The 27,020-nt window shown below is 38.1% G+C and overlaps 1 protein-coding gene across 5 annotated transcripts in view; it reads left to right on the top strand.

The window, feature by feature from the left end:
* CDKAL1 (CDK5 regulatory subunit associated protein 1 like 1) overlaps positions 1-27,020 on the top strand; it is a 234,024-nt gene that overhangs the window by 164,438 nt on the left and 42,566 nt on the right. For all 5 annotated transcript variants that reach the window (XR_008331530.1, XM_053396768.1, XM_053396770.1 and 2 more), the window contains 3 exons: positions 675-820; positions 14,439-14,619; positions 17,167-17,229. Coding sequence is in view for 4 of the 5 variants with exons in the window: in XM_053396768.1 (XP_053252743.1) it covers positions 675-820; positions 14,439-14,619; positions 17,167-17,229 (390 nt within the window). In the remaining variant the exon portion in view is untranslated. The remainder of the gene's footprint in view (positions 1-674; positions 821-14,438; positions 14,620-17,166; positions 17,230-27,020) is intronic.

The raw sequence follows: 27,020 nt of genomic DNA, 5'->3' as shown, positions 1-27,020 counted from the left end.
TGTCTCACAGTATAATTTATAGAAGTACAAGAAAGACTAAGGAGGTAGAAAGGAGACTATTTCCAGGCATCAGGAAAAATAACTGAGTAGTAAAAAAATTTAAATTAAACCACCCAATTTAGTACAAGTTTGAAACTGGGATTTTTATTTTGTATTTTACAAAATACCCAGGACAAATCTAACCTCATATCAGCAGACAGCAAGTCAAATTATGGCTCCAGTAAAATGAAGAGATATTCATGTTCTTTACCTAGGCCTCAATTTTGGTAAGGGAATATTGACAGCAGGAAATTGTGAAAACAGAAGAAGTAACAAAATTAGAGGAGGGCTAGTTCACACATGTGTATACTTAATGACTGTGTTATCAAGAGTTGACTTGTAGGGCGGGGGAATGGGCCTTTATAATGCAGCACCTCGAAACTTCCATATTCCTTTACTCAACCTCAGACATGATGCTTTTCAGTAAATTTGTTTCACGTATTCATTGGTGATCTATTGCAGGTGCATGTGATTTCATCATAAATAAAATGTTGAGTACTCCAGTGCATCCTCATATGAATATGTGTTATAATGCTGGTTAATAGTACGTTCTGTAAGCTGGTAATGAATGGAGGCAATGCTGTGCCTACCAGGATGTGGTAAAAATGTTATTGTTTTCATTTTTAATCTTCTAGGAAATGGCAAAAATTCTCAACCATCCAAGAGTCTATGCATTTCTTCATGTACCAGTTCAAAGTGCCTCTGATAGCGTACTCATGGACATGAAGAGGGAATACTGTGTGGCGGACTTCAAAAGGGTAGTGGATTTCCTTAAAGAAAAGTAAGTCTAATGCATAATAAAAAAATCAAAAGCTCCTGCCACCCTGGTTTTCAGCAGTTAACCTGCAACATCACAATTAAGGTAGAAAAGAAAATAATCCTTCTGTATCTTCAGAATTTGTCTGTGCCAACAGTTGCTTTGATGTGGTTTATCCAGTGGGCTTCTAATCTATTTCAAGTTACGCCTGAATAACTATATATAGATTTTTTGGAATGTATTTCATAGAAATCTTCTTCAATGTATCTTTTCAGGATAGTTGACACTGAGTCCCAAAAAAACTGCAAGCTGCAATAACATAGCAGGATAATACTCTCTAAAGTTGCTTTTATATTTACTGTATATGGGATAGGATGGCTTTTGTGTGTTAATCCAAGGAATTAACTTTAGCAAATTATTACAATTTATGGCTCTAGTTCAGAATCCTTTTCCATAATGGCATGAATTATTTTGACAACAGTAGAAGTCTATTTGAAAGTGTTTTCCATTGGTTCTAACAAACAGAATCCTGTTCTTATCTAAGAAAAATTTACAGCAGGCAATGTGAAATGAGCAATTCAATTATTGAGAACTGTGAACAGACTATTTACCGAAAATTGTACTGATTGTCCTTTTATGGAATGTCTGACTTATAATTATTTTAGGCTACTTTCCTATCTGGAAGTATGCACTATTAACAATGAGAATTCTGAGCAGATCTGTATAGAATAGCGCTGTTGACTATATGTATGTACCTCTCTTTTTTCTGAAGAGGTCACTGAACGAGTTAGCATTGTTGTATGAAAAGAGTTGAAAATGTTTGTAGGGGTCTAAATTATTTCTCAGCTTTTCAAGATTTTAAAGATGCAGCAGATTTTAGAAAAGGAAGTAGCCATCTTCACCCAAAAACATACTACTGTTAAAAAAGACAGAGCTCATGCTCTAGGAACTTTAATAGTTGCATTTTCCCAATGACTACTCATAATTTGGCCTTTAGTGATAAAAGTAGGATTGTTGTAAATTGTTTCTCTAGGAGCAGGAACAATATGGTCTGGGCAAGAATGGTCTGTTGTAATTAATATGTAATCGCCCAAGCCTTGAAAAAAGGGTGGGATGGTAGACCAGCTGGGAAAACCTACCTGTTGTCCTAAGTTCTTCAGAGTTAACAATGGAATAGAAATAAAGTAAATATGCATTTTTTATTTTAAATATTTTAAACCATTTTCCATCAAAGCATATACTTGTGTTAATACAATGTAATTCACACATGACATAAAAATACATTCTAAAACCTATAATTGGCTAGGGCGATGCTTGGACCTTTGAACAAAAAGGAAGTCAAAGATGTGCTAAAGGAGGAAAATAGAGATTACAGAAAAGCTGAGTGAATAGATTTTAATATTCCCCAAATCATATGTAAAAATGGCTTTGAACACTTCCAGTTGCAGTGATATTTGTAAAACGCTTAATTTCTGCACCAATAATTAACCAGAACCACGTTTTCTCTAATGACACTTAAAACTGAGCATATTGATCCCAGGTACTTCAGATTCAGGACTCCACTTAAGGCTTCATGCAAGCAACTGAATTTAGCCAATTTTTCTTTACCTATAGATTCTGAAGCAGAAAAAAACTTTTCTAAGGTAACTACTCCAATAAACTCCCACAGCCCACATGGGCTGTGGAACTCTACCATGTGATTACACGTAGCAAATGACCAAGAGTGATACTAAAGTTTGTTTTATTACATCACTTCTAAAAAATATTTTATTCATTGTTAGATTGATTGGGACAATTATTTTATTTATTGCCACTATAATTTTACAGTATGATTGGCAATATTGTATTTTCTTCAAACAAAGCATCAAAGTATCCATTATTTTTAATTTATACTGCTTTGTATGGAACTGCATATATTCAAAGATTAAAGCTGACTCATTAATCTTTGGAGTGTTGAAAGTTGGCAGCTATTGTTACAATAGCATCTTGCTGTCAAATAACCCAGCAAAGCTGCTGAGCACACGCAGACATTGACTTATGTAGAAATGTATTCAATTGAGCAGTCATAGCACAAAATATGCATATAATTATTTAATATCGAAATTTGACAGCTGGTTATTGAGTATATATCTGTCCAACTTAAGGAATTATCCATTAGCTTTTATTTATTTTTAAATGATAAAAGTTTGAAATCCAAGCTTTTTTAACATAATCATTTTTATTAAAATTGTATTAAAATTCTACCTCTTCGTGTAGTGGACCCAGTAACTAAGAGTTGTCAGACAGCATGAGAAAATATTTCCAACATATAGTCTAGGTCTGCTGGGAGCAGGGGCACATTTTGGATATTTGAAGCTGGTCACATCTGTAAAACTCATTTCTCTTTGCTACTGTATATAGGGAGGTCTTTATTTGTAGTGTCTCATCTCCTAGAGGCAGCCAACTATGACCTTCCTGTATAGCTATTCCCATATAGACATCTCATCACAGACATTGCAAAAGCAAAACATTACATCAGGCGCCTGCAGTTTCTAGCACTAATATGTTGTATTAATGGAATATCTATGGGTCCGTTAAGTAGTCCCACCATTTTTTCTTCTTCCTCTACCTGGCTGTAATGATGAAATTCAAAAACCTAGCTGCAAACATACACATGAGTCATGATCAAGAGCTGAGGTTGGGCATTGTAGCACTGAACATAACACCAGAGAAACAGGAGAAGCTTCCACAGTACATCTAAATTCCATGTTCCCATTTCTCTAAAAACAATTTCTATGAAATATTTGGGGATGCGGTGAAGTGAAAATGCTTTGGGGGACTGATCATTTGCTCATTCCTGCAACTGCAGGAATGAGCAAATGATCAGTCCCCCCGAAGCATTTATATGTTGCATTTATCCACCGTTTTTATAATATGTAATATCTGGTAACAACAGTTGAAAAAATATCCTAGATCTGAATGTCACTTTTTTGTATTCACTTCACTGACATAAATCAGTTTAAGCAACTTAAGAATGGTGGTGAAAATCTTATATTTTTAACTGATTTTAATTACTTTGTTAGCTGTCAGAGTTTCAGCGTTATAGTTGACTGCTCTTGTGTTGCTCAACTAGGCCTTTTAATAATGATGATACAGCTTTGAATGAAGTATTCATTTCGGAGCTGGATAGTGCTGCTGGCCATACTTCTGCTTCTGTACATGGTTCTGTACAAAAGCCCAATCACTTTTTAATTTACTGTATAAGTATTTTGCCCATTTAGCAGGGGGCCCGACCCCATCCAGAACAGATTGAGTTTCATCAGACTGACAGGTGAACAACTGACCAGCAGCACTTCTTTCTTACCTGAACTGAGTTTCAGTATATTGCTTCTCATCTGACTCATTAGGAATCTCAAACCCTGGTCTACCACCTCATCAAAATCAAATAAAAATAAGATGTAGGCCACATATTGGATAACCACACTCTAAATTTCTGGATGACCTCACTGATCAGTTTATGTAGATAGTGAACAAATGCCATGTGGGCCCCTCAAAATAAGCGGCATCTTATGGAATATGCCATTGAGATAAATACAGAAACACAACAGCACAGTGTCCCCAGCTTCCAGCCCAGGCAGCCTATACAGGAAGATACCGTAATTGCTTATATTGAAGCACCCACCTCATCTTTGAATTCCACAACATAGCTAAAAACATCAACAAGAACCCCAGACATGGCAGTGTGAAAACTACCCAAGGACACTCAGACATCCTTCTGGGATGGGCCATTCTAATGGGTCTCCAGTGCCTGCACTCTTTGCTCAACTGCCCCCTTATTCCTAGACCACCATCTCCTTCAACCTACTGGGACAGAGCAACCTGCAGCCAAGGGTCCAAGATGGAAACAACACTACATCTTCCCATCTCAAACTCTTTGTTCCCCAACAAGAGAAGGAGATGGCCGCAGCAGAGTAGCCTGCCAGTGACTGCAGTACATATCAGTATTTGAGTTATTGATTATGCTACTGCCACATACGTATTTTAAAAAGAGCTTAAAACCTCTTTACCTAGGTTTGTTCTCCCATAATGGATTTATTTGTGGACATCCCATAAATAAACTCATGTCTTCGTTTCCCCAGAATGGTTCTCTTATGCTAAGCTGCCTCTAGGAAAACAGACGTTAGGCTTCCCATTGAATGGAATTGAAGCATTTGTTGTATTTTGACCATTTTGGCATGGAGCATTTTTGTAATTTATTACATTTTAAATATTTTCACAACGTGTAGAAGTTGGAAGCTGCCCCACTTTCTGCAAAGGATGAAATGCATTCTTAATGAATTGAGAGCCAGTGTGGTGTAGTGGTTAAGAGTGGTAGACTTGTAATCTGGTGAACCGGGTTCGCGTCTCCGCTCCTCCACATGCAGCTGCTGGGTGACCTTGGGCCAGTCACACTTCTTTGAAGTCTCTCAGCCCCACTCACCTCACAGAGTGTTTGTTGTGGGGGAGGAAGGGAAAGGAGAATGTTAGCCGCTTTGAGACTCCTGAAGGGGAGTGAAAGGCGGGATATCAAATCCAAACTATTCTTCTTCTTCTAATATATAACTCATCATCAATTGAAATTTAGGTAGTAACAAATAATCATGCGAGGCTTTTGGGTACACAATATCCCTTGTGTTTTGTATATCTAAATTTTGGCAAGTGCAGTTTTTCAGGCAGTGCATTTCCTCAGCAGTGCTGCACAGCTCGCTTTCTACTAATGCTCATCATCAGCATGTAATATTAACAAGCAATTTTTGACAAGCACCTTCAGATTAATTACAGTCCTTTTGCTGATCCTTCTTCATTTACAGATCACTGATCCAATAGATCGTAATGCTTTTCAAATGAAGGGTTCTTAATGGATTTTTAAAATACGGCTTTTCTGGTAGCTCATACACTTGCAGCAGTAGAATTATCATTTTAAATGCTTGATGAAATTTTCAGGCCCTCATATGCATACAATATGAGAAGAAGAAGATAATATATATAAGGTTTGTAATATTAATGTTAGGCTTAATGCTCGTTTGTTTATTTCACAGAGGTTATATCACCTTTGATTCTAATAAAAGTGCTTTACAAAAAGAATAAATCAGTAAAATGATCAGTAAAAAACAGTTAAAAACAAATATTTAAAATATTCATACATTCAAAAAAAGAAACCTGAAATCAATAATAAGCTGTAACACATGGTTAAACACATGACAACTTCTGCATGTCTGGATAGCTTTGCTTAAACAAAAATATATTTAGCAGATGCTGAAAAGACTACAGTGAAGATGCCCGCCTCGTGCCATGCATCCTTCTCTGTGATTTTAACTTGAGTGTATCTGATTGATGATCTTCAGCCTGCATAAAAAAGTACTTTCTTTTATTTAGAAAAGTTAGCTTTTATATCTAAAAACAACAACAGATTTTCCTAATAAAGTTAACTTGTTGCTGCACTTGTCTGTCCTTTAAAAAAAAGAAAAAGCTTTGGGTTTCCCCCCCAGAGATGTGGCAGTTAACTTTGGTCAGGAACTTTATGAAGTGACAGGATAGTTTCACCCACACTGTGTGTTTCAGTCCTCAAGCAGACTCAATTCATACAACTACTGCTGGCAACTGCTTGAGCAGTGACTGAAAAAGTGTTATCTCAGTTAGCCATTAGTCTTGCAATATACCCTCTTCCTTGAATCCTGCATTCAGAAACATTCCCCTGTGACTTAGTGTTACATTTAAAACTTACAGACATTCACTTCTTCATTCCATTCATTCCGATCATTTATCGTCTAGCCTCTTGCCTACAGGGGACCTGTTTATAACACTGTGGAAAATACAGTGTGTACTCTGCTTAGTTTCTGTATGCAGTTCACTCTTAGTCAAGGAATGTATTTGCTTAAGATATTTAGGTTTCCTCCTTCCATGTGGGTAATAGTTTTCACTGAAAACACCCTCAGATCGTTAAAGCCTAAGAGGAGTAATACAAATTACCTATTTTGTGATGGGAAATAGAGTTGGACTGGCCAAGCAAAGATAACGCTTCCAATTTGAAATCATGGAAGATTGGAAAATATATTGGATAATTATTTTAAACCATCTCAAGTAAAGATGACAAAATAGCAAGCGAGCTTTTGAGTTACTGAGAGTTTTTCTTTGGATTCAACATTCAATGAAAAGCACTGGGGGGCATGTATCTATGACAATATATAGTGACCTTTAGATGGTGATGCTGATTCTGGATGCTTGCTGCAGAATCACTAGGATAGTTTGGGCACAGAGCAAAAGATCGTATGTTACACCATAGCAGCTTGCAACAACAAAGCAAAAGCCACTTTCCTTAGATGATATAAAAGCTAGCAATTATTCAGATCTGTCTCTAGCATTTTTGGGAACCTTGGAACAAAGTGAGCAGACAAAAAGAAAGAAAGAAAACATAGCAATGTTTATATTCATCAAACTGGAAATTAGTTATAAATAACACACAAGGTATGAAATGACTGGAAGATATCATCATATTTGAAGGGCATGTTCACCTACTCTCTAGGCAAAAGTTTCATATAGGTATTTGTAAGTCTTAAATGTTTCTAATAAAGCTTTTAAATGGTGGAATAGCATGAGATAAGTTTGTGGACTTTGTCTAAGAGAAGAGAACATGCTTTCCAAGCACACAGTAATAAAATATACTAATAATGCAATCATTCTCAGAGTGCCTGTCCTAGTGTAGCCAAAATACACCATTCATATCAGCAAGCTTGGGAAATTCCGAGGCGTTTAAAATGACAAAAACACACTATTTAGAATACTGTATAAAGGGGGAGGACATCAAAACACCCCACTGAGGGCTAACTGTGTTCCATGGGCACATATTTCTGATTGACTTGAGAGTGGCAGAAAATCGAGTGGGGAAATGCTGAAAGAGGGCATGTTTGGTTGGCCAGAAACCTTTCAGGAGCACTCCTCCCCATTGCACTGTTTTGTTGTAATTCCCACTTGTGGCTTCTGTTTTCATTCCTAGGCTATTTTATGAAATGTATTTCCAGGTTTTCATAGCCATGAGATCCACTGTTTCTGAAAGTGTACATACTATTTGCTTCCATTTCCCCAATAATAGTTAGATGTGCTGCTGTCGTAGTAACATGTTTCAAAACATCGACTGATTTGTGAAGTAACCATTTAAAGAGACGCATTCCACTGACATGAACAATAAAAAAGTTAAATTCATGCTTTAGGGCAATGGCTTTTTATTGCGTTTATATTGTTTCAAGTCGAACAGCTTCTGGCACATGTAATTATTTATAAGCTAGCTCACTTGTTTTCTAGTCTCATCATTTCCCCCCACCTCAACTCTGCTGAAGAGCATTTCTCAAGAGGCCATCTCTGGACTTTAAAAAGGTCTTGGCTTATTTATGGTTATAACCATTTGCAAAAGCAAATGCCGTGAGTTGTTTGATTACAACTTAGGTAACTGCGCCTAAATCCCATTTTGCAAGTATTTAAGAACTTAAGCTCCACTGACTTCAGCAGATCTAAAAGACAAAATAGACATGGGAGAACTGTCATCACAAACACACCAAAGAAGAATCCTGGTGAGTGGAGGGAGAGACAGATACAACTGTGTACCTGTCTTCTTCCCACCCTCTGCAGCTAATAGCAGCCTGGAGTGAGCGTGATTTTTATATAAGGAGGAGACTGCCATGAAAAGGAATTTCCAAAATTTCCTCCACTTTGGTCCCAATCCAGATTGGAGAGAGAGGGTTGTAGATGTAGAAATGAGAGGTGGAGAGGTTGCTTGTTTGGCAATGTGCTGTCAAGATGATCTGCACAACTGCCAGGCAACCCCCAGTCTTCCTCCCATTCTTGGAGTTCAAAATATGCAGCAACTTGATTGTTCTTTACCCACTTTATGCAGTTCCAAGGTAAACAAATCCATAACAATTTGAAATCACTATGAATGCATTGCAACATTCTTAGCAAAATAATGTTAATTCAAACAACATTGTGTGTTGAGGACAGTTGCAAGGATAGTTACCAGTGACTATTGATTGAAACTTCCAGAGTATCTAGGCAACAGAATCACACTAAATACCAAACTTACAGAGTGGTCTTCTTGAAAAGACAAACAGCGCCTTGCTTTAACCTATAAAACAGTTAACATATTTGAGTGCTCACATAGCATGCCAGCACTTCATGTAAGAAAAATTACAGCCAAATTTCCTTAAGTAGTTTGTAAGCAGATTCTTGGGGTGCCAGTAGGTAATGATGGTTTTCACATCTGTGCTGAATGTGGACCACAGGTCAAGGTTTCTTTCCATAGTACACCTCTGCATGTTCTATGTCCTAAACACCTGAAGATGAGTAAACCCTACTGAACTTAGCTGTGTAAACCAGCAGAAGTTTGGGCTATAGGCTGGTCACACGAAAGAGACAGGACTTGTAGAAATGCAGTTGACTTGTGCTTCTGATGTAAAGTGTGAAGCACGTACTCTTAAATCTTGCATATTCACACACCCCTTTTCTCAAGGAGTGTCAGGGTGGTATATATTAAACTATTTATTTTTAATTTCTCCTAATGCATATTTTCCTAAGGATGTCATCATGCTGCAGTTTGCATGGCTGCCAACAGGTGGCGCTGTGAACTACAGAGCTGCTAAGCCATAAGAGCAGGAATGTGAGGAGTAGGGAACTGGAGTTTCAGACAGGCTGGCATGTGGCCCAAGCTAAAAAACGAACAACCATGCAGCACAGACAGGCATGTGGCCCAGGCCAGCAAGCAGAGGTTTGATTATGTCTAAGGAAAAGAGTGATTTTGGTAAGTAGTGTAGAGAGGGAGGGAGGGGCTTCAGTAAGATGTGAAGGGGTAAGTGGCTTTGGCAAAGGGGCAAGGCTAGATGAGGTTGGTCACACACAAATCCAGTGAGGAGTTTTAAGCTATGAAATCTTGAATTGCCCAACACCACCCCAAAAGCTGCATGGCTGAGTGAAGAATTAAACAAGTCTTCCCATTCCAAGTCCATATCTCTACACGTCAGCACTGCTCTGTGCATGAATTATTGAACCATCCGAACAAGTTTTCCTTACTGAACATGCCATTTTATAATGGTAGCTTGAAGCTGGTTTTGAGAGAATGACATTCATGTTGTTGGGGCTCCATCTTCTGAAATCACCATGCCAAATGCAAGGAATTTCTGCTTATATGCTGGCATAAGCAGCTGTTTAAAGCCAGATTGAGCAGCTTACAGCTACATAATTTTGTCTCCTGTTTTAGTAGAGCAAATAATATTTAGCGATGGTGCTGAAAACTAAATGTGGAGATGTAACAGAAAATTAGCTGACAGTTCTCAGTGACTGCTATCATGCAGCAAATGTTAAGCCAGTTCTCATGATCATTTCCCCGATGCAACTCTTAATAAATGCAAACCTTAGTTTTAGTAATGACCTTTAGTAATGTGAGCCTTGATCCATTGAGATGCCATTCACTTGTGATGCATCTCCAAATCCCATTTTTATGCATTTTAAATCAACACACGCTTGCTCTGAATTTATGCATGTGCATAGAAGGAGATGTAATTTAAACACATCTGTTCAAATATGCATTTCAGATAAACTTGGTGCTGGTTCTCATAATGTGGCTGAGTTTTTGACGTGTATTATATCCCCAAAGTACACACCAGATGGTATTTATTAGAGATTTAATGGAAATGAAGTTTAAGGATGTTGAGCTTTTGTCTTAAGTCTCTCATTTTAAAGTCATAAAACAGTAATGATCTGAAGTTATAAATCTTTAATGAAGTTTTGTACAGGGTTTCATTTGTATGGCAAGTGTAGACTGTTTAAGGATAAGTAAGCCCAAATGGGGCTCCAAACTGAAATTGTGCCTTCAAAGAAATCAATGATGAAAGTTGGGAGCAAAAAGCATTTAGGCTACTTATGCTTGCTGAGAAAGCTACCTCTAGAAGCCTCCACTACTGTTACGGAAACAGAAAGAAGACTCGTTACACTCAGAATGCAATTAAAGCAGAGGATTCTGTTGGTTGGTAGATGATAGATAGATAGATAGATAGATAGATAGATAGATAGATAGATAGACGCCACCATGTCAATAAGCCTAGAAAGAAAAACCCAAAGGAACTTAAGATATCTCAGTTTATAATCAAATGTATCAATTGCTGCCTAAATCTGAATTGTCCACTTATTTCCTCTATTCGAAAATACTCTGCAGAAGAGTCCTTTCTGCCTGTTTTATAGTATTTATAACATGTTGATATTTAACATTTATTCATAGGATGGGAAATAAATTCTTCCTACCACTTGGCATGATATAGATAGGAAATTTACCAAGCATATATGTCAAACACGCTGTGGAAAGTTATCGGATGATGAATTACTTGATAGATACACCTTTTAGTGGCTCATTCAAATAACACACAGTACGACATGTTTCTGGAAGGGGGCAGCTCAGTACTTCAGGCGGATAGGTTAATGAAAATGTTCATAGTCAGGATGCTGAAAATCTGAGGGCAATGGTGATTAAAACAAAGATTTCCCATTGAAGGTTGTGCTTGAATGGTTGTATATTTGCAGTTGCCCACTTCTCTATAAATCTTGGATTGCTGCAAATTTTGCTTCCTCTGTTTCCGAGTTCAGCCAGTGTGTGTCAAAGGTTACGTCTGATGGGAGCGAGTAGCCAAGAGCTTAGATGAGGAAGTCTTCTTTCTGGGAATTAGGTGGTAGTAGTGTGCCACAAGAGTTAAAAGGAGAAGAGATGAAAAGCCTTGACAAAATGCTGATTTGTCGAGTGGGTGGGCACCTCTCAGAACCCAAGCTCTAGTTACTGTGACCTAATGTGTCTAGGAAAGCATTGCCATCTCTTGTTCTTCCCTCTGGTATATGAAGCAATGGAAACAAACTGCATTTTTTAAAAGCCTGAAAGACGTATTTGCATTTTAAAATATTCACTGTTTGTAGAGTGTTGCAGTGTGTTGTCATTACAGACTTTTAAAAGGAAATGCAACAGTGAAAAGTCATTTTGTACTTCGGCACAACTAGAGCACAAAGGAAAGTGCCTGACAGAGTAGGCTGCAGTAATATATCAGCTGCTTATAGAATACATTTTATAATATATGAAACAATGTAATTGTTCTGCACCGGGAGCATGTACATGAATAAAAGATGTTAGCAGGTGTCCTGCCTGTGAGGAGTCTCCTGCTGATGTATTTATTGGAAGTATGAACATCATCAACAGATTTGAGTTTGTTAAAAGTAATCCAAACAGAAGGCTTAAATAATGAATTTATAATAGAACACACAGTAACTGGCATTTTAAAAAAGAACTTCCTTAAACTGGGTGGTATTCAACTATGTTTTACTCAGTGTAGACACATTTCAATTACAGAGCAAGGATAAGTTAGGTCCATTTATTTGAGTAGTTTTATTCTAGTAAAACTTCCTTAAATACCACATACTGAATTGACATTTTCAGTTTTTCAGTATGGATCCCAATGATTTTATTTTCTGCTGCTACAAAGTGTTTTATGACACTGTTACACTGGCCAGAGATAGCTTTCATTTAGGCTTTTCTTAAAGATGTGTCAAGCCCTAGTCTCTAAACATCTATTTGTGCTTTTTTCATTTACTTGTATACTACATGGCACAATAGGAATATATAGATGTTGGTGTAGATGTTTGATTTATACGCTCAGATAGCTAGCAAATGAAAGGGTGACACTCAATGCATATTTGTATCCTTTCACTAAGAATCATTTTCTGAACGCTGCCTCCATCCCAGATGGTAAAGCTTAGGACCATTCATATGAATGGAAGCAATACTAAAGATACCCTGGTCCCATGCAGGTTAGGGCTTTAGAGGTGAGAACCAGTCACTTCCGTTTGGGCAAGATCTTATAGAGCGTGCAAGATTTCATGCAATTTTGGGTGGGTTCTCACCCAAAAGTGAGGGAGGAACAACGTTTCCTTGACAGACTGATTTCTATTTGAAAAGGTTGTTTTTATAAGGATGAGCATTTGGTCATTCAATATTATTATTGCAATCTGAAGTTATGCAGCTCAGACATGGGTCTGCTGGCAGATTCTTTTTTTGCACAGTGCTTTTTTGCATTTGGTTTTGGAATAGGTGCTCAATATGAACATACTGGAAATAATTTCAGACCCCTGGGATTGTTTTAAGCTTGCAAATTAGAATGCAATACCCCAACAGCTTCTTATTTTTTCTGAGAAAAAATAATAATTTTTTTCTGAGAAAAAATAATAATTTTTTTCTGAGAAAAAACAATAATAAATCATAATTTTAAAAATTGGTCAAGAAAAAAGAGGATTGGAGTAATTTCATTTTTCTTTTATGAATTACTGATTTTGTACATCCTTTTTACTTTAAAAATGTGTTTGTGTTATTGTCTATAAGAATGTTAGGAGAACCATAGGGATCTTATGATTTAGGTCAGGCCTGCTGCTCTTCTTTATCCAAGTTTTCATTTTGTTTGGAAAGAAACATTTAGGGAGGGAAATGCATTAGTTTTTAATTTCCATATTAGCACCAAAATTATTCCATGTCAATCAGAGAAGGTTTTTGGTTTTTTTTCTTGGATGGAACACATGTCATGGACATTTCACTGAATCTAGCATGACTGAAACTTACCATTCACGTTCCCATAGAAACTGGGAAATACACATGCAGTGGATGTCATTACCAATGCTGTAGGTATCACATGCTTTAGCTAATGCCAGCTGTGTCATTAAAATGACTGGTATAACTAAACTGTAACTGCTTTTTGTCAAATATAATGTGCATCTTATTAATCTTCGAGATGTCAGACAGTGCTACTTGCCATTCATTTGTAGAGTCGTATAGCTTGCCTCATTTAAGCCTGTCAGAGCTGCAAATCTTTCCCATGTGAAGCAAGGACAGAATTCAGAATGTTTCTGTATTATAATTTTGGAGTACATATTTATGCAAATCCTGGAAGAGCTCAAAAAATATGCTCAGTATATGTCAGTGTGCATTCTTGGATGTGCTGACATTGCACAATTGCCACATCCCCTTGGTAGTCCACACCCCATACCCTAGAAGGGGAATATTCCAGTATTCAGCATACCATCCACACAAATGGCTTACCATCAGCATGGGTTAGAAAGGTCCCAGTCTCTTCCAGTGTGCTTCCAATGAGTCTGGCTAGCCTGGAAGTCCTGGAAATTGCTGCGGAGAAATGCCCTGAAGTATTGTAGTCTAGCTGGTCATTCGCTTTCAAAAGTGATACCTTCCTAACCTCTTCCTTGGTCTCTGGGCTGATATCCATGTTGCAAATATAAAATGGTTTAACTGTTACTTCCCTGAAAGAACCCTGAGAATTTTAGTTTTTTGTATCATGCCGAGAATGATCTCTTAGAAATTCTAAGCTTCCTTGCAGAACTAAAATTTATGGGTGTATTGGAGAGAAACCATGACAGTTAAGCTAGCTGAATTTTGTAGTTTGGGCTTTTCCTTATATAAAGCTATATTTAATGGTTGTCAGTTTCCATAGGTAAATGCTTTGTATGTTATGCAACACTCTAAATGCCTAATATTTTGCTAGGGGAAGAAGCTAATATGTCCAGTCTTCAGCTTAACACTTCTTGTTTTCATTCGTTTCAGAGTGCCTGGAATAACAATTGCCACAGACATCATTTGTGGGTTTCCAGGGGAAACAGATGAAGATTTTCAAGAAACCATGAAGCTTGTAGAAGAGTACAAGTTTCCAAGTCTTTTTATTAACCAGTTTTACCCACGCCCTGGGACTCCTGCTGCAAAAATGCATCAAGTTCCAGCCCAAGTAGTAAGTGATCTGTCTCCCTCCTCCCCATCTTTAAAGGGCAGCTCATCTTATGTGAGATGTTAAGATGTGTATACATGGGTCAGGAGATACCAGGAATTTTAAAAAATTATTATTATTATTTTACTTAGGAGTTTCATTTGAAGTGAGGAAGTGATTAGAGTTTAGCTTTATTAGTTTCATTGGCCTCATTCAATTCAAACTTTTGTTATTGCCAGCCATCATCCTGTTTCAGTGAGTATGTTTTCTAATCATTTAATTTCATATTAAGTATTAAAACAAGTTAACAAAATCATACACACGAAAAGGTGTATGATTTACAGAGAGAAATAAGGAAACTGAAAGGAGGTGGCCAAGTTATGTTGTGTGAATAGAGTTCCACTTGCACAATTTTGGATCTAATTTTGCCTCTTTCTAAACTGTGTTCCTGGTAAGAATCTACTAATTATAAAGAGACTGGAGATATACTTCCCACACCCACACACCTTTTCTACATTTTTGAAGATTTGTTATTCAGACCAATACATTCATACATGTCCACTATAATCCTTTGCTAGATATAATAAGTCAAATTATATTAATCTTAGTATATATCAAAGGTCAGATTTGCATGTTATATTCTTCTGATCTGTGGAGGCCTGCTTCATAAATATCCACCATGATCGCATAGCATTGTAAAATAGTACATCACCTTTCAACCTCTACATTAAAATCTATTAGGAATTTTGCAAATATTGTTTATAACTTTGGGGTTTTCAGGAACGTGCTTATATCTGGTCAGAAAATTATGCAACCACTTTGTGTTTATCAACCTTGTTGCTAATTCCTCTGGGTTCCTTTTAATGTGGGAAGTAATTTAATTGAACAAGATGGCATCAACTCTATTTTAATTCATACAGAGAGGAGTTTGTGGGTTGCTGTTTTTTTAAATTGCTTTTGGTCCCAAAGCTTTCAAAGCTAAAACGATAGTGTCAGTTAATATTAATGTGCATTATTTTAGTGAGTTTAATTTGTGTTTCATCCATCCAGGGACGGTCTTTCACAAAAAAGAGAAAAAGTTGGCTTATTAACCCGTAGTATTTGGTATATAGCATGAAAGTTGTCTTAGACCACCCCTGTGAACTTGAGGCACTATCACATAATCTCAGTGGCATAATAGACTGGCAGTAAATGTTCTGTGATGATGGGAACTCTGCTCTCTAACAATCCCTTAACTGAAATTAATCCATTTTCTGGCTCCAGTCCATCACAGAATAGCTGGGGCTGTGTGTACATAAGCCTTTTTAAAAGCTGAAATTCTGCAAATCAGCTGTTTGGTAAGAGGAACAGGCTGGTTGAAGGACAGTTCAAATGTGTTATTAGTGAGATTTCAGCTTTTAAAAGTTTTCTATGTACCTGCAGCCCCAGTTACTGGATTTATTTCAGAAATCATGTATATTGCACCCATTTGAACCTGTTGGCCTCCATCCAGCTAAGGATATACTCATGGAAGCCCGCTTCCACGCATGTCAGTGAAATCAGGACATGAGGACATCTGTTTTTATACAGTTGGCACAGAATCTATTCCTGCAGGTTCCAGATTCCCACCTTGATGCCAGTTTGTGCCCCACGGGGTTTGAAAGAGGGTATCTGGCATCAGGTTAGCACAGGGTTCTGCGGAGGCCTCACTTCTAAAAGCCAATCAGCTGCTCTAAATACAGGACCACCTTGCAGCTGCAGCATTGCTGTCACCAACATACCTGCTCGCCCACCTTCATTTTATTCTTAATTTGAAGTTATGTTGGTGTACACAGCTGTGTACTGAGGCTTGCTGCAAGGAGGAAATTTATCTGAAGGTATAATTGGGCCTGGCTCTGAGCAGATTTTGCCTTCCTCACAGCAGTTGTCAAGAACCTGTCACAACCTTGTTGCAAGTGGGAGAGGAACTTGGCAGCATCCATGGTGGAGTTAAGTGGGAGATGGGCATCCTGAGGGAATTCCTGTAAGGTTTTGGGGTGCTGCTTGCTGCCCACACCCTCATTTTGGCTAGTTGGTAGGCTGCCGTACTCTGAGGTTGCCTGGGTACCATGGTGGGCCCATAGGCTGGAACTGGGACATTGGCAAGTATAGTTAAGCTGCCCAGTGATAGTATCCTCAGCCTACCCTACACTAAACTGTGTGCACTGTAACCAATGAAGCTGTGGACATCTTAAACACACATAATCCTCTGCGTTGTTTCTTGCTGTCACATGCTTGCACATGTTTCAAAAAGTTGTTTAACAGTAATCAGTGTAAATGTACAGTAGGATTGCCACAGTCAATTCATTCATTGCATTAATCACAACATAGATACAGCAGCAATAAAAAACTTGGTGGAAAAGTTCTGATTTCCACAACATGAAACTATTAAAAAGGAGCTTTCCAACCTGAGCACTAATATGTGAATGAAGCATATTTTTGATTTGCAGTCAAATAGTGCTAGGATAAAAATAGGTTTCCTACGGCTTCATCCAACATGTAATAATTTTGTTTTTCAGTTCTATAATGCTACGTTTCCTTGTTTTTCTACAGAAAAAACAGAGAACGAAAGAACTGTCAAGATTGTTTCACTCGTACAACCCATATGATCACAAGGTAAAAATAAATTGCTTTTTCTTTTTGTCAGTAATACTACTCTGCTAATGATGATGATGATATACACACCCTTTAAGCTACTAAAGGATGTACAACCAGCTCAACCCCTGTGGTGACCTTGGGAGGTGGTTCTTGTTGCTTGGGGACATGGTACTGCTAGGATCAATCTTTGAGGATAGAGCAACATACCTACTGTGTGAAAAACCCCACCCTTTCCCTTTGGTTGGAGTTTAGGGCTGTCCCGTCTATCTGGACCAGCCAGTCACTGACTGATGAATCATTTTGCCTCCTTGTATGAATAAAACACCACTGACGCTCTGTTAGGACCACCTATGGGTTTTCCCTTTCCTCCCATTCCTTGGTGTAGTTTAATTTGAATTAGGTCATTAGAGATCAATGGGGTCTTGATACATTTTGCTCTGCACATTTTCAGACCAACAGCAGTGGATCTTATGTCAATCAGCACCATTCTGAGAAGGTTATTTTCTTTTATACTCCTCTAGCTAGGATTTGTACCCTTTGGTGAAGTTTCCATGGGGAGGCCTTTTGCGTTCCTCCTCTGCACCAGCCATAATTGAACAGCTGTGTGTTGGAATAATTCAAGCACTTGGCTTTCTTTATGTGTCTAAAACTGATTCTCAAACTGTAAAATGTGGATGTTAACCCACTGTAATGAATGCATCTACTGCTTTATGGGGAATCCATTTCCAGCACAGATCCTTCCCATCTCTCTAACAGTGTATGTGGGCAGTCACATCATCCTGAGTGGAGGGAATAATGACACACCCTACACTACTGTTCACAACTGCAGAAGAATCTCAGAAATCACGGGTACCTGTCCATCAACATTGTCTTGAATAGGCAAAGGCAAGAGCATGCTCCAAGGTAGCTAGTGGTAGCCATCTGGAAAACAGATAACAATACAGCCCTGTCAGGTAGCAATGACATGTTTATCACAATTTTGGTAATTGAGGTTTTTAAATGAATTTGATAAGTAGGACAGTCATCAGTCTAAGAGGGTTCCTCCCACTGGCTGGTCATGTACTGTGGTTTCTCACTGGGCTCCCTATGAACCCAGTGTGCTAGGGCCCTACCTTGTTTCCCCCTTTCTTTTCTCTTTTCTCACCTCTGTTGCTCTTCTGTGCTTTCTTTCCCTCCCCTCCCTTCTCTACCCACCCTCTACAGCAGAGCTTTTCATACTTTACATGCTGGTGACACACTTTTTAGACATGCATCATTTTGCGACACAATAATTCAGTTTTACTAGCAAATCGAAGGTTAAACTAACCCCTTTCCAGTCCCAGGAGGAGCATTGGGAGCATTTGTGCGACACACCTGCACACTGCAGCCAACACACCAATATGTTGCGACACACAATTTGGAAAGCTCTGCTGTACAGTTTTAGTGGCTGGTTTGTGGTGTGCAGGAAGGCCTTATCCTATAGCCACACCTCGACCATGGTGGGCCATACAGCAGGGAATGAGACCTCCCCCCATCTGTTCCTTTTAATTGTTGGCTTGTAGATTTTTACATTTTGAGCTAATAATTAAATGTGTTATGACTGCTGGCTTATTAATTTTGTAGGAGGATGTTTTAGAAGTTTTATTTGTTTTATTATTAATACTGTCTTCTGGAATTTTGGGTACATAAATCTCCTTGAAAGAGCAGGACACACAGAAAGAGAGGCATATGTAAAATGATATATAAGCAGTAATTGCGCTTATATAGGTGTAATAGTGTAATATATAGGTGTAAAGGTGTAATTGTGAAATGTTTTTAGCTAAATAATTCATCCAAGTGCTCTTTTTTTGCTGTGCAATCATAGGCATCGTGCTTCAAATGGTAAAGCTTGTGTAAATTGATTATTATTTTTTTAAAAAAGATTGACAACTATGAGTTCTGAAGGGAGTTTTGTGATATGGAACTGTTGAAGTTAAATGTAATAGTAGATCAATTAAGATATAATAAAGAGAATCAACTGAAGAGGCAAAGCTTTGATATTTTCCCCCCTTGTCTAAATTCCCTGGTGGCACAGGGTTTTTTTCTCCATTCACAGTACAAGAAAATTCCATTATTCTTTTATTAGCACTCTTATTGGAACTGGGCCATTTGTAACCTCTGTTGCCTCCTTGCACATATCCTTTGTGGCGCTATATCAAAGTATCCTCAACTGTTTTTGACTTCAGTTGTGAGTTTATGCACTTATTTTACCAATGACTCATCAGGAGGTGTGGAAAAAGAATATGAATTCTTAAGACTTGTTCTTTTGATCTCTGTTTTAGGGCCTTTTATAAATAACAAAAGTTGCAGAATCAAGTGGCAAATAGTTTTTTCAAGATCACAGGCTTGTGTAAGGGTTTGTTGGGAGGAATGGAGGTAGAAAAATAAGAGAAGTGCAGCAAGATGAAAAGGCTGTGTTCTAAGGTCTCAAATCATCTCAACTTAATACAGTATACTGTACTTTTATATCTTGCTGTGTGTCCATCTGAAGCACTCCATTTCCCTTTTGTCATTCTGCACACCAGCTCCCACTCCCCTACAAAGCAGCTTCAATATACCAACCCTCTGCTATTGTTTTTTAGTTTAAACATTTGCTGTAACCTAATCATGTTCACATCACATTAAATTTTTTAGGTTACAGTTTCTGTAATTCAATACATTGATGCAGCTGCCTTGTGGCAGCCCAGCAAGTTAATTTACTTCACATATTTTTAGCTCCTAATATTTTCCACAGATTCCATTTTTAAAGTGTAATTTCTTACATTTCTTGGAAGTAAGCTAGTTACAGTGACTTTAGCGGAGCTTATTTCCACATCATGGCTATAATCCAACAAAATCCTAATCTTTGAAGGGAGGGGGTGCCTTTCTCTCCTTGCTTCCCGAGCACAATTTCAAACTGCTTTTAGTATAGTTTATTTGTGGTTTTGGTGAGGCTACTGAGTTAGAAAGGACATCAAAACCCCGGGTGTGCTCGCAAGACTCTGAATTAGAGCCAAAGTGTTTTGGACAGTGCTGGAAATATTTCCGCATGCAATACCAACCGTAAGATGTAATAATTGCATAGTATATGTATATCCTCATAGCTGCAGGGTATTTCCCTGTTTGCATTTAGAAATTTGTCTCTTGGGAGTTTCTATAGTCCAGTACGTAGGACTTCCATTCCCACTATGTTCAGGGAGAGAGAGAGAGAGGAGTAGAAAACCATTGAGAAAGCTGGAGGAATGGAGTGGCTATAGAAAGGCAGAGGCTGTGTTTCAAATTCTGTCTAGTCTGTTATCCTTACCAAAGACACCCCAGGGAAATATTATTGTTATCCATGTGGATAACAGTGCATACCAAAAGTGGGCAAGAGAAATGTCCAAGGAATTTCTGCACCTGTTTGTCATAGATCATATATCCTTAGGAGCAAACGCCTTCTTGATATCGGCCCCCAGACTTTGGAACTACTTGCTATCGCTGACAGTCTTCTGCTAGCAGACAAAAACATTTTTAGGCAGACATTTGGCTGCTAAGTGTTGGTTTTACTGGTGGTTGTGTTACTGTTTTACCTATCTTCTTTCCATGTTTTTACTTTGTACTAAATTGTGTTTATTATATTTCATTGCATTTGCATAGTTAGCTGCTTTGAGCATTGGGTGGAAAGGAGCAGTGTAAATTTAACAAATAATAATAAGCATAGGCCCTTATTTTTAGTAATGGCTCAAGATTAGGATGGTGGGAAGCTGTCTCTTCACTGACCGTGGAGCTTCTTTGTTATTTTTGTGACATCTGAAAGCACTTGATGGGTGATAGACATTTTCCTCTTCTTTTTGGTCCCTGGCTTTGTGAATAGTTTTGTGATTTTGCTTTTGTGATTCTTGTGGTATATCTTTATTGTTAAGAGTTCAAAGGACGTTCTTCAGGGGCACAGTGGTTGTCTTAAAACAAACAAAAAAAGGCAGAGGTTAACTCAAGCTCCAGGAGCCTGTTGAAAACCCTGTAGAGAAACAGATGTCATAGCTGACAATTGACTAAAACTGATGAGACTTCTTTCAGCATTTTTGAAGTATTTCTGCATGATGTGGAATAGTTCTAAATTGAGAATTTTCTTCAGCTGATTGATTGCAGAAGTAGGGAGGCTGAGGATCTAAAACGAGATATATTTCATTTAAGCTACAAAGGCACTGATCAGATTTTCCCTGCTTATAAAACCAATATTGGGTTTAAGATAGTATTTCATTGTTTCATTAGCTTGAGAGCATTATATTCATTTTTTTCCTTGGTCTTTCTAGCATGTAATATGAATAAGGATCCTTCCCCAGGGAACTGATGTCAGTTTCCATGAAACTGACCAAGGTAAAGGCACTCCTTAAGATGGACATGACCCATGTTATTGTTGGCATCTGTCTTCTCTCGAGAGACAGTGGAGTGCCTCCAAAGGTGAAGTCAAACCACTGCATTAGCAGCACTAAAGTGACCTCTCCGGGGTGCAGGGCTGGGCAGTGTGTATGGAGGTCCCAGGCTGCCCAGTCAACAAGACCTTCCTCTTGGCCTTACTGATGTGGACCAAAGAAAAGCAGAGCAATATGTTTGGCACCAGCTTGGCTGCAGGAAGGAGGTGTACAAGGTACCATCCAACCGTCTTAGAGACTCCAGATTTGTGTAGGGTTGACTCCTTAGCCTTTTCTTCTCCCAAAGATATCCTACAAGGCAGTGGGGGTTTAAGTTAAGAGTTTTCCTTCTTCTACATGGGCTACCTTCCCAGATTGATGTCCCATCTGCCCCTCACTTTCCTCTACAGCACATGCAAGAACCTCCTTCCTGATCACAGGGCACACTATTGGTCTTATCTGCTCAGACCCACTGGCACCTGACACCCCATACACCCCTGAACATTACCCAGACTATACAGAATTGTGTACCCAAGCACATCGCTTTCCACCTCACCTTCAGCATTATGATTCCTTTCAGATGCAGTCCAGCATTATCCCTTAATGTTGTTAGAAGTCCATGTCAAGTTGATCTAGAGCTATTTTGTTTTCTCAGTTTCTTCTGTTCCAGTTCAACAGACCTCTTCATGTATTGCATGTGAGAAGAGCTTTTTTGTTTTATATCAAGAGAATGAGAGATGTTATAGGAGCCAGTTCTTTTTATCAGGCAGTGAACAGTAGTCTGTTCACAAAGGCATTCTTACTGAAATAAGAAATTTATTACAGCCTCCTAATATGTTGCAAGGAAACATTTTCTTAAAGGCATTAAGACATAATATACTAGGGTTGAGATAACCTCTGTGGCTTTCATCTTTAGGACCGTGCTTTGGCAGGAAAACAGAAAAACTGCCCAGATGGGAGATTGCATCTTTATAAAATACAATCCAGGTGAACATGCACCATTATATTGTTTTGGCTAGTGCTTCTTCGGCCTTTTTTGCAGGGCTAGTCCATGTTTGCTTGTTTTTGATTTCCTAAGAGAAATAAAATTCCCAAATGTCTTATTGTATCCTGAGCAACGTAACAATAACACATTAAAAGATCAAGAGTTGATCGGAGTATATTTTCTCATTTTCATTTTTAATGCGTGGCACTTCTTTACTTCTGTCTCTTTACAGATGTCTCTATCCAAAGGGCAACCCCTAGAACTTAGAAGGCTCTCAGTCTTGTCCCTTGAACTCCTGGAATATAAAATAGCTGATGAGGTGTTATCTTGCTTCTGAGTGTCTGTTTCAGAAAAGCAGATTGGGCAGAATGTGTTGATAAAGATAATAGATTAGCTTAATAGAAGAATTTAGGGTGTGTGGTTTTGGTCCTTCACCTATATATGCATCATGCTGTTGTTCAGGGCTAGTTTATCAAATCAGAGAGTCATCTTAGGTACTTGCAAGATTGCAGCATTGCCAGATATATTGAATACACAAACTACTTTCAACTAAATAGCTTAGAAATAACCATAATTGTGTGGGCTTGAGTTTTTTCACCTAAATGTGTATTTTGGCTAATTGTTTAGTAATCTAACAAAAGTTATATGAACAAACAAAGAAACTTGGAACAAACTGTAGAAACTTTTGTATTTGATACTTTATTTTTAAAGAGGGCAGAGATTTTCTTAACAGAGGGATGTTTACTAATTCTTGGGTGAAATATAGCGTTGGGCCTCTCTTCCTCCCTGCCCCCTCATTTCGGACAGTAACAGAGATGCACATCTATGAGCAATCTAGTACATTTTCCCTCAGTTGTGCTTAACATTTGCAAAATGCTTTTCCTATGTTTTTGTGATGTCCCACAAATGGATTTGGTGTCTGCACAAAACTGAGAAAGAAGAGCTTTTTGAAGGGAAATGGTGCTCCTGTCCCTCCTCTTGAGAACAGCAAGCTCTCCATCACAGATCCTTCCACATGGCTGGTGTCTGTAATTGCAGAGTAGTATAAATTTGGTAGGCCACTCCCTGCTGATGTTAGGAATCGTTCCTACTTTTGCCCTTTTCCAGAATTCTGCATGTATTTATAATATTTATTTCCTGATTTTCAGTATAAGCAATTAAAACCACAGCATTATAATATAATTCAGGAGAAAATAAGCAGATGAAGCAAAGCTGTCACTTGATCCAGTCCTGTCTTTGTGACAGTAGGCTCTGGACGATGTGCTACAGCCTTTCTGTTCTTCAAAAGCTTTTCTCCTGAAGAAATCTGCACACCACCAAGTATGTAGCTTACGAGTCACCTATGTGTGGGATTACCCAGAGACCACAATAGCTTATATAACTTTATATAAGCTATGAATCCTCAAAGCAATGTAAGCCTAAGTGAAATTAATTTTACCAACAATATAACCTAAATATGTTCTATTTACTTTAGTAGAATTATTCCACTGTAGGCAGCTTGTTGAATTCACTGCTACTTGTTCAGCATCACCAGGTAAAAAAAAAAAAATTACAACAGGACATTAATACCTTGCGAAATAGTTGGGTTGAAAAGTATGGAATATATAGAATGTAGAGATGATGTCGTGAATAGCAATACAGATATTTATAAAAGTGTTGTCATGTGTGAGTATGAGATCACAAAAAGGCATTGGATTTATTTTGCATCTTCACACACAAACACTGTGTGGAGAGAGAGAAAATACTGTTTGTGAGATTCAGTGATAGCTCTCATGTATGTTAAATTATGTGTGTACAAAATTTACTAAGAGAAATGAATCAAGAACCAGGCTTCATAGTTGACTTTATAAGGAATGAGCATTTGTTTTTCCTTTGGAATTTTAGAGGGGGGGGGAATGCATTGTAAAACGAAGACATTTGAGATTACTGTATTTAAAAAGCTTGTGCGGGACAAGTCATTAAATGCCAATTCATGTGTCAGGCAGACAGTGGCAGCTGCTTCTTAATGTGTGGCATTATCCAATATTAAATCAGTGGCAAATGGACAGTTTGATAGATACTGTCATCAATGCAAAGATTATTAAAATAATTTTGAAACTCACTTTTAACTTTGTTTTAAGCTAAGTAACATTTAGGCTTATGCAAGCTTACCCTCTCACAGCAACGACCATTGCCTTTCCAGCTTTTAGCTAACAAAGCACAGGCCATCTCTGCTAGTTCTTTGGTGACAGTGTAAGCCTGTTTATGGTTTTCTATGCATATCATAGCCAAGGGTCTATGAACAAAATTTCCATTTGCAAGCACATCATTGTGGAATAGTACTCAGTGGTCTTTTCACTTTGATTGATGGTTTTGGTTTTGCACCATCTGGCTTCTGATAGGCTGCATTAATCATAACCCAGAGAAAGAAAACCAAGAAAATATATGCATTACTGTTTAATGTCTGTGCGTGTCAATGTCTAGGAGTGTTAATTTCAGTATATAACATTAAAAACATTTATATTGATAGATAAAAATTGGTTACATATGAAATTACTTATGCAGCCTACATAGAGAGTGATCCATTCATGTGTGTATATTTCACAGTAGTTCAGCAACTCAATTATGTTTCATTCAGGCTGAAATCCTCTACACACTTATATGGGGGAAAGTCCCAGATGTGGACTTTGCATCTGAGTAGATATGTGTAGGATTGTGCTGTCAGTTTTCTTCCATTTCTAACACAAGAGATTATAAATGAATCTGAGCACATCAAAATGACTGGGTGTATAATTAATATTAGGTTTCAGATTACATTTTAGGCCACTTAAAAATGGCCTTTGGAGTTCAAAATTATTTGCTTTGCGTTTTTTGTAAAACCACAAAATTGTGGCTTTTTTATAAAACCACTTCAAAATTGTGAATATGATTTTAAATCTCTTTAAAAGGATTCATTAGCTCTGTTTCAAATATGTACTATTTATTCTTAGATATTAGTATCATCAAATATATGAATTTAATTTTCACATTCAGTTTATGAATATGATTTATCATTAAAGCCTCCTATTTAAAGCCAAATATTTTAGTAGATTTTAGTTCATTCCTTAAAATTTCTGTGTCAGCATATGATCAAGTTTGATTGAAGGAGCAAGTTACACCAGCAGAGTGTCAGATTTTTTTTAATGCTGCCATTGTGCTGATGAACCATCTAGATATGACAGCACAGGCTATTAAAAAAGAGAGACTCAGGGTGTAATTCAGTGCCATGCTATGGAAGATTCTGTCTGTGCAAGCATTTTAGTTTGCCAGCTGGAACAATCCCTCCTCTCCTCCCCCTGTATGCTGCTTTGTGGGTTCTTCTGACACCACCCCAAGTCAGTTTTGGGGGCCCTGGGGAATGGTAGGTGGAGAAGCCCCATCGCAGAAGCAGAAGTCCTTCTGCAGGGCTTCTGCTGATGGGGCTCGTTAGGTGAAGCCTTAAAAGACTAGCAACCTAACCCTCCCCCAATATCAGTTAACCCCAAAGAAGTCACAGTAAGCTTTAAAAAACTGCAGAACGGTGTCTCTGGAGCAAATAGCTTCTGATATTTAGAAATACAGTATTGCATAGACGTTCCTTGGTGTCTTTAATCCTTCATTCTTGTTTTTAAGTAACATATTGTGCTATGCACTGTGCTTTATTCGTCGTGATTTGATTGGTTCTTACACCAGACTTGTGTCTAAGATAGTGCTTTTCCAGTTTTCCAGCTAGCGGTCAGAGTGATAGAGAATGGATTCTTCTGAAAGGTGGTAGTTGGCACATGAGGACAATATATTGGTTGCTGTCCTTCCATTTCACACTCCCCTGCTCAGTGGCAGTCCTGCTTGTGTATTGGGATTAGCAGTGATCACCATGGTTGACATCTGGCTTGTGGTTGTCTGACTTCGTCAATGTGCAGGCCACCCACAGAATACTATGGATTTGATACAGAATTTCATTCCGCTCACAGAAGGAGTTTCTGTTAACAAAAAGGATCATTCCATGACTTGGAGCAGAACATTTGGCTCCAACACCTCGTGTGCTGTGGACAGCATAAATCTGGAAGTATATGAAATGCTTTCAACCCTCTACAGTGCAATATAGCTTGATGCTGCTAGTGATCTAATACATAACACGAAGTTAAGCTTTTATGTAAACCTGCGTGCTTTATTACCTCAGGCATAGATTCCATTAAGTGAAAGCCACAGTACTGTATTCCACAACATTTATGAGATGTCTCAATTAAAAAATTATATAAACTGGTGTGTAAAGATAAGAATTATCAAAGTAATTATGCTCTTTAAGTTTCAGGTGTCTGGCTTTACTAGTACTTTAGCTAAGGTGGGGAAAACCCCAAATTATAAGCACTCTGACAAAGCTAGGAATAAACATTAAATTCCTGTGCATCAGAGCATTGCACTTTTTGGATCCTGGGCAA

The sequence above is a fragment of the Podarcis raffonei genome, chromosome 7 (assembly GCF_027172205.1).
Source record: "Podarcis raffonei isolate rPodRaf1 chromosome 7, rPodRaf1.pri, whole genome shotgun sequence".
Lineage (NCBI taxonomy): Eukaryota > Metazoa > Chordata > Lepidosauria > Squamata > Lacertidae > Podarcis > Podarcis raffonei.
Note: the sequence above shows the minus strand (reverse complement) of the source record. Positions and strands in the feature narration are given on the sequence as shown.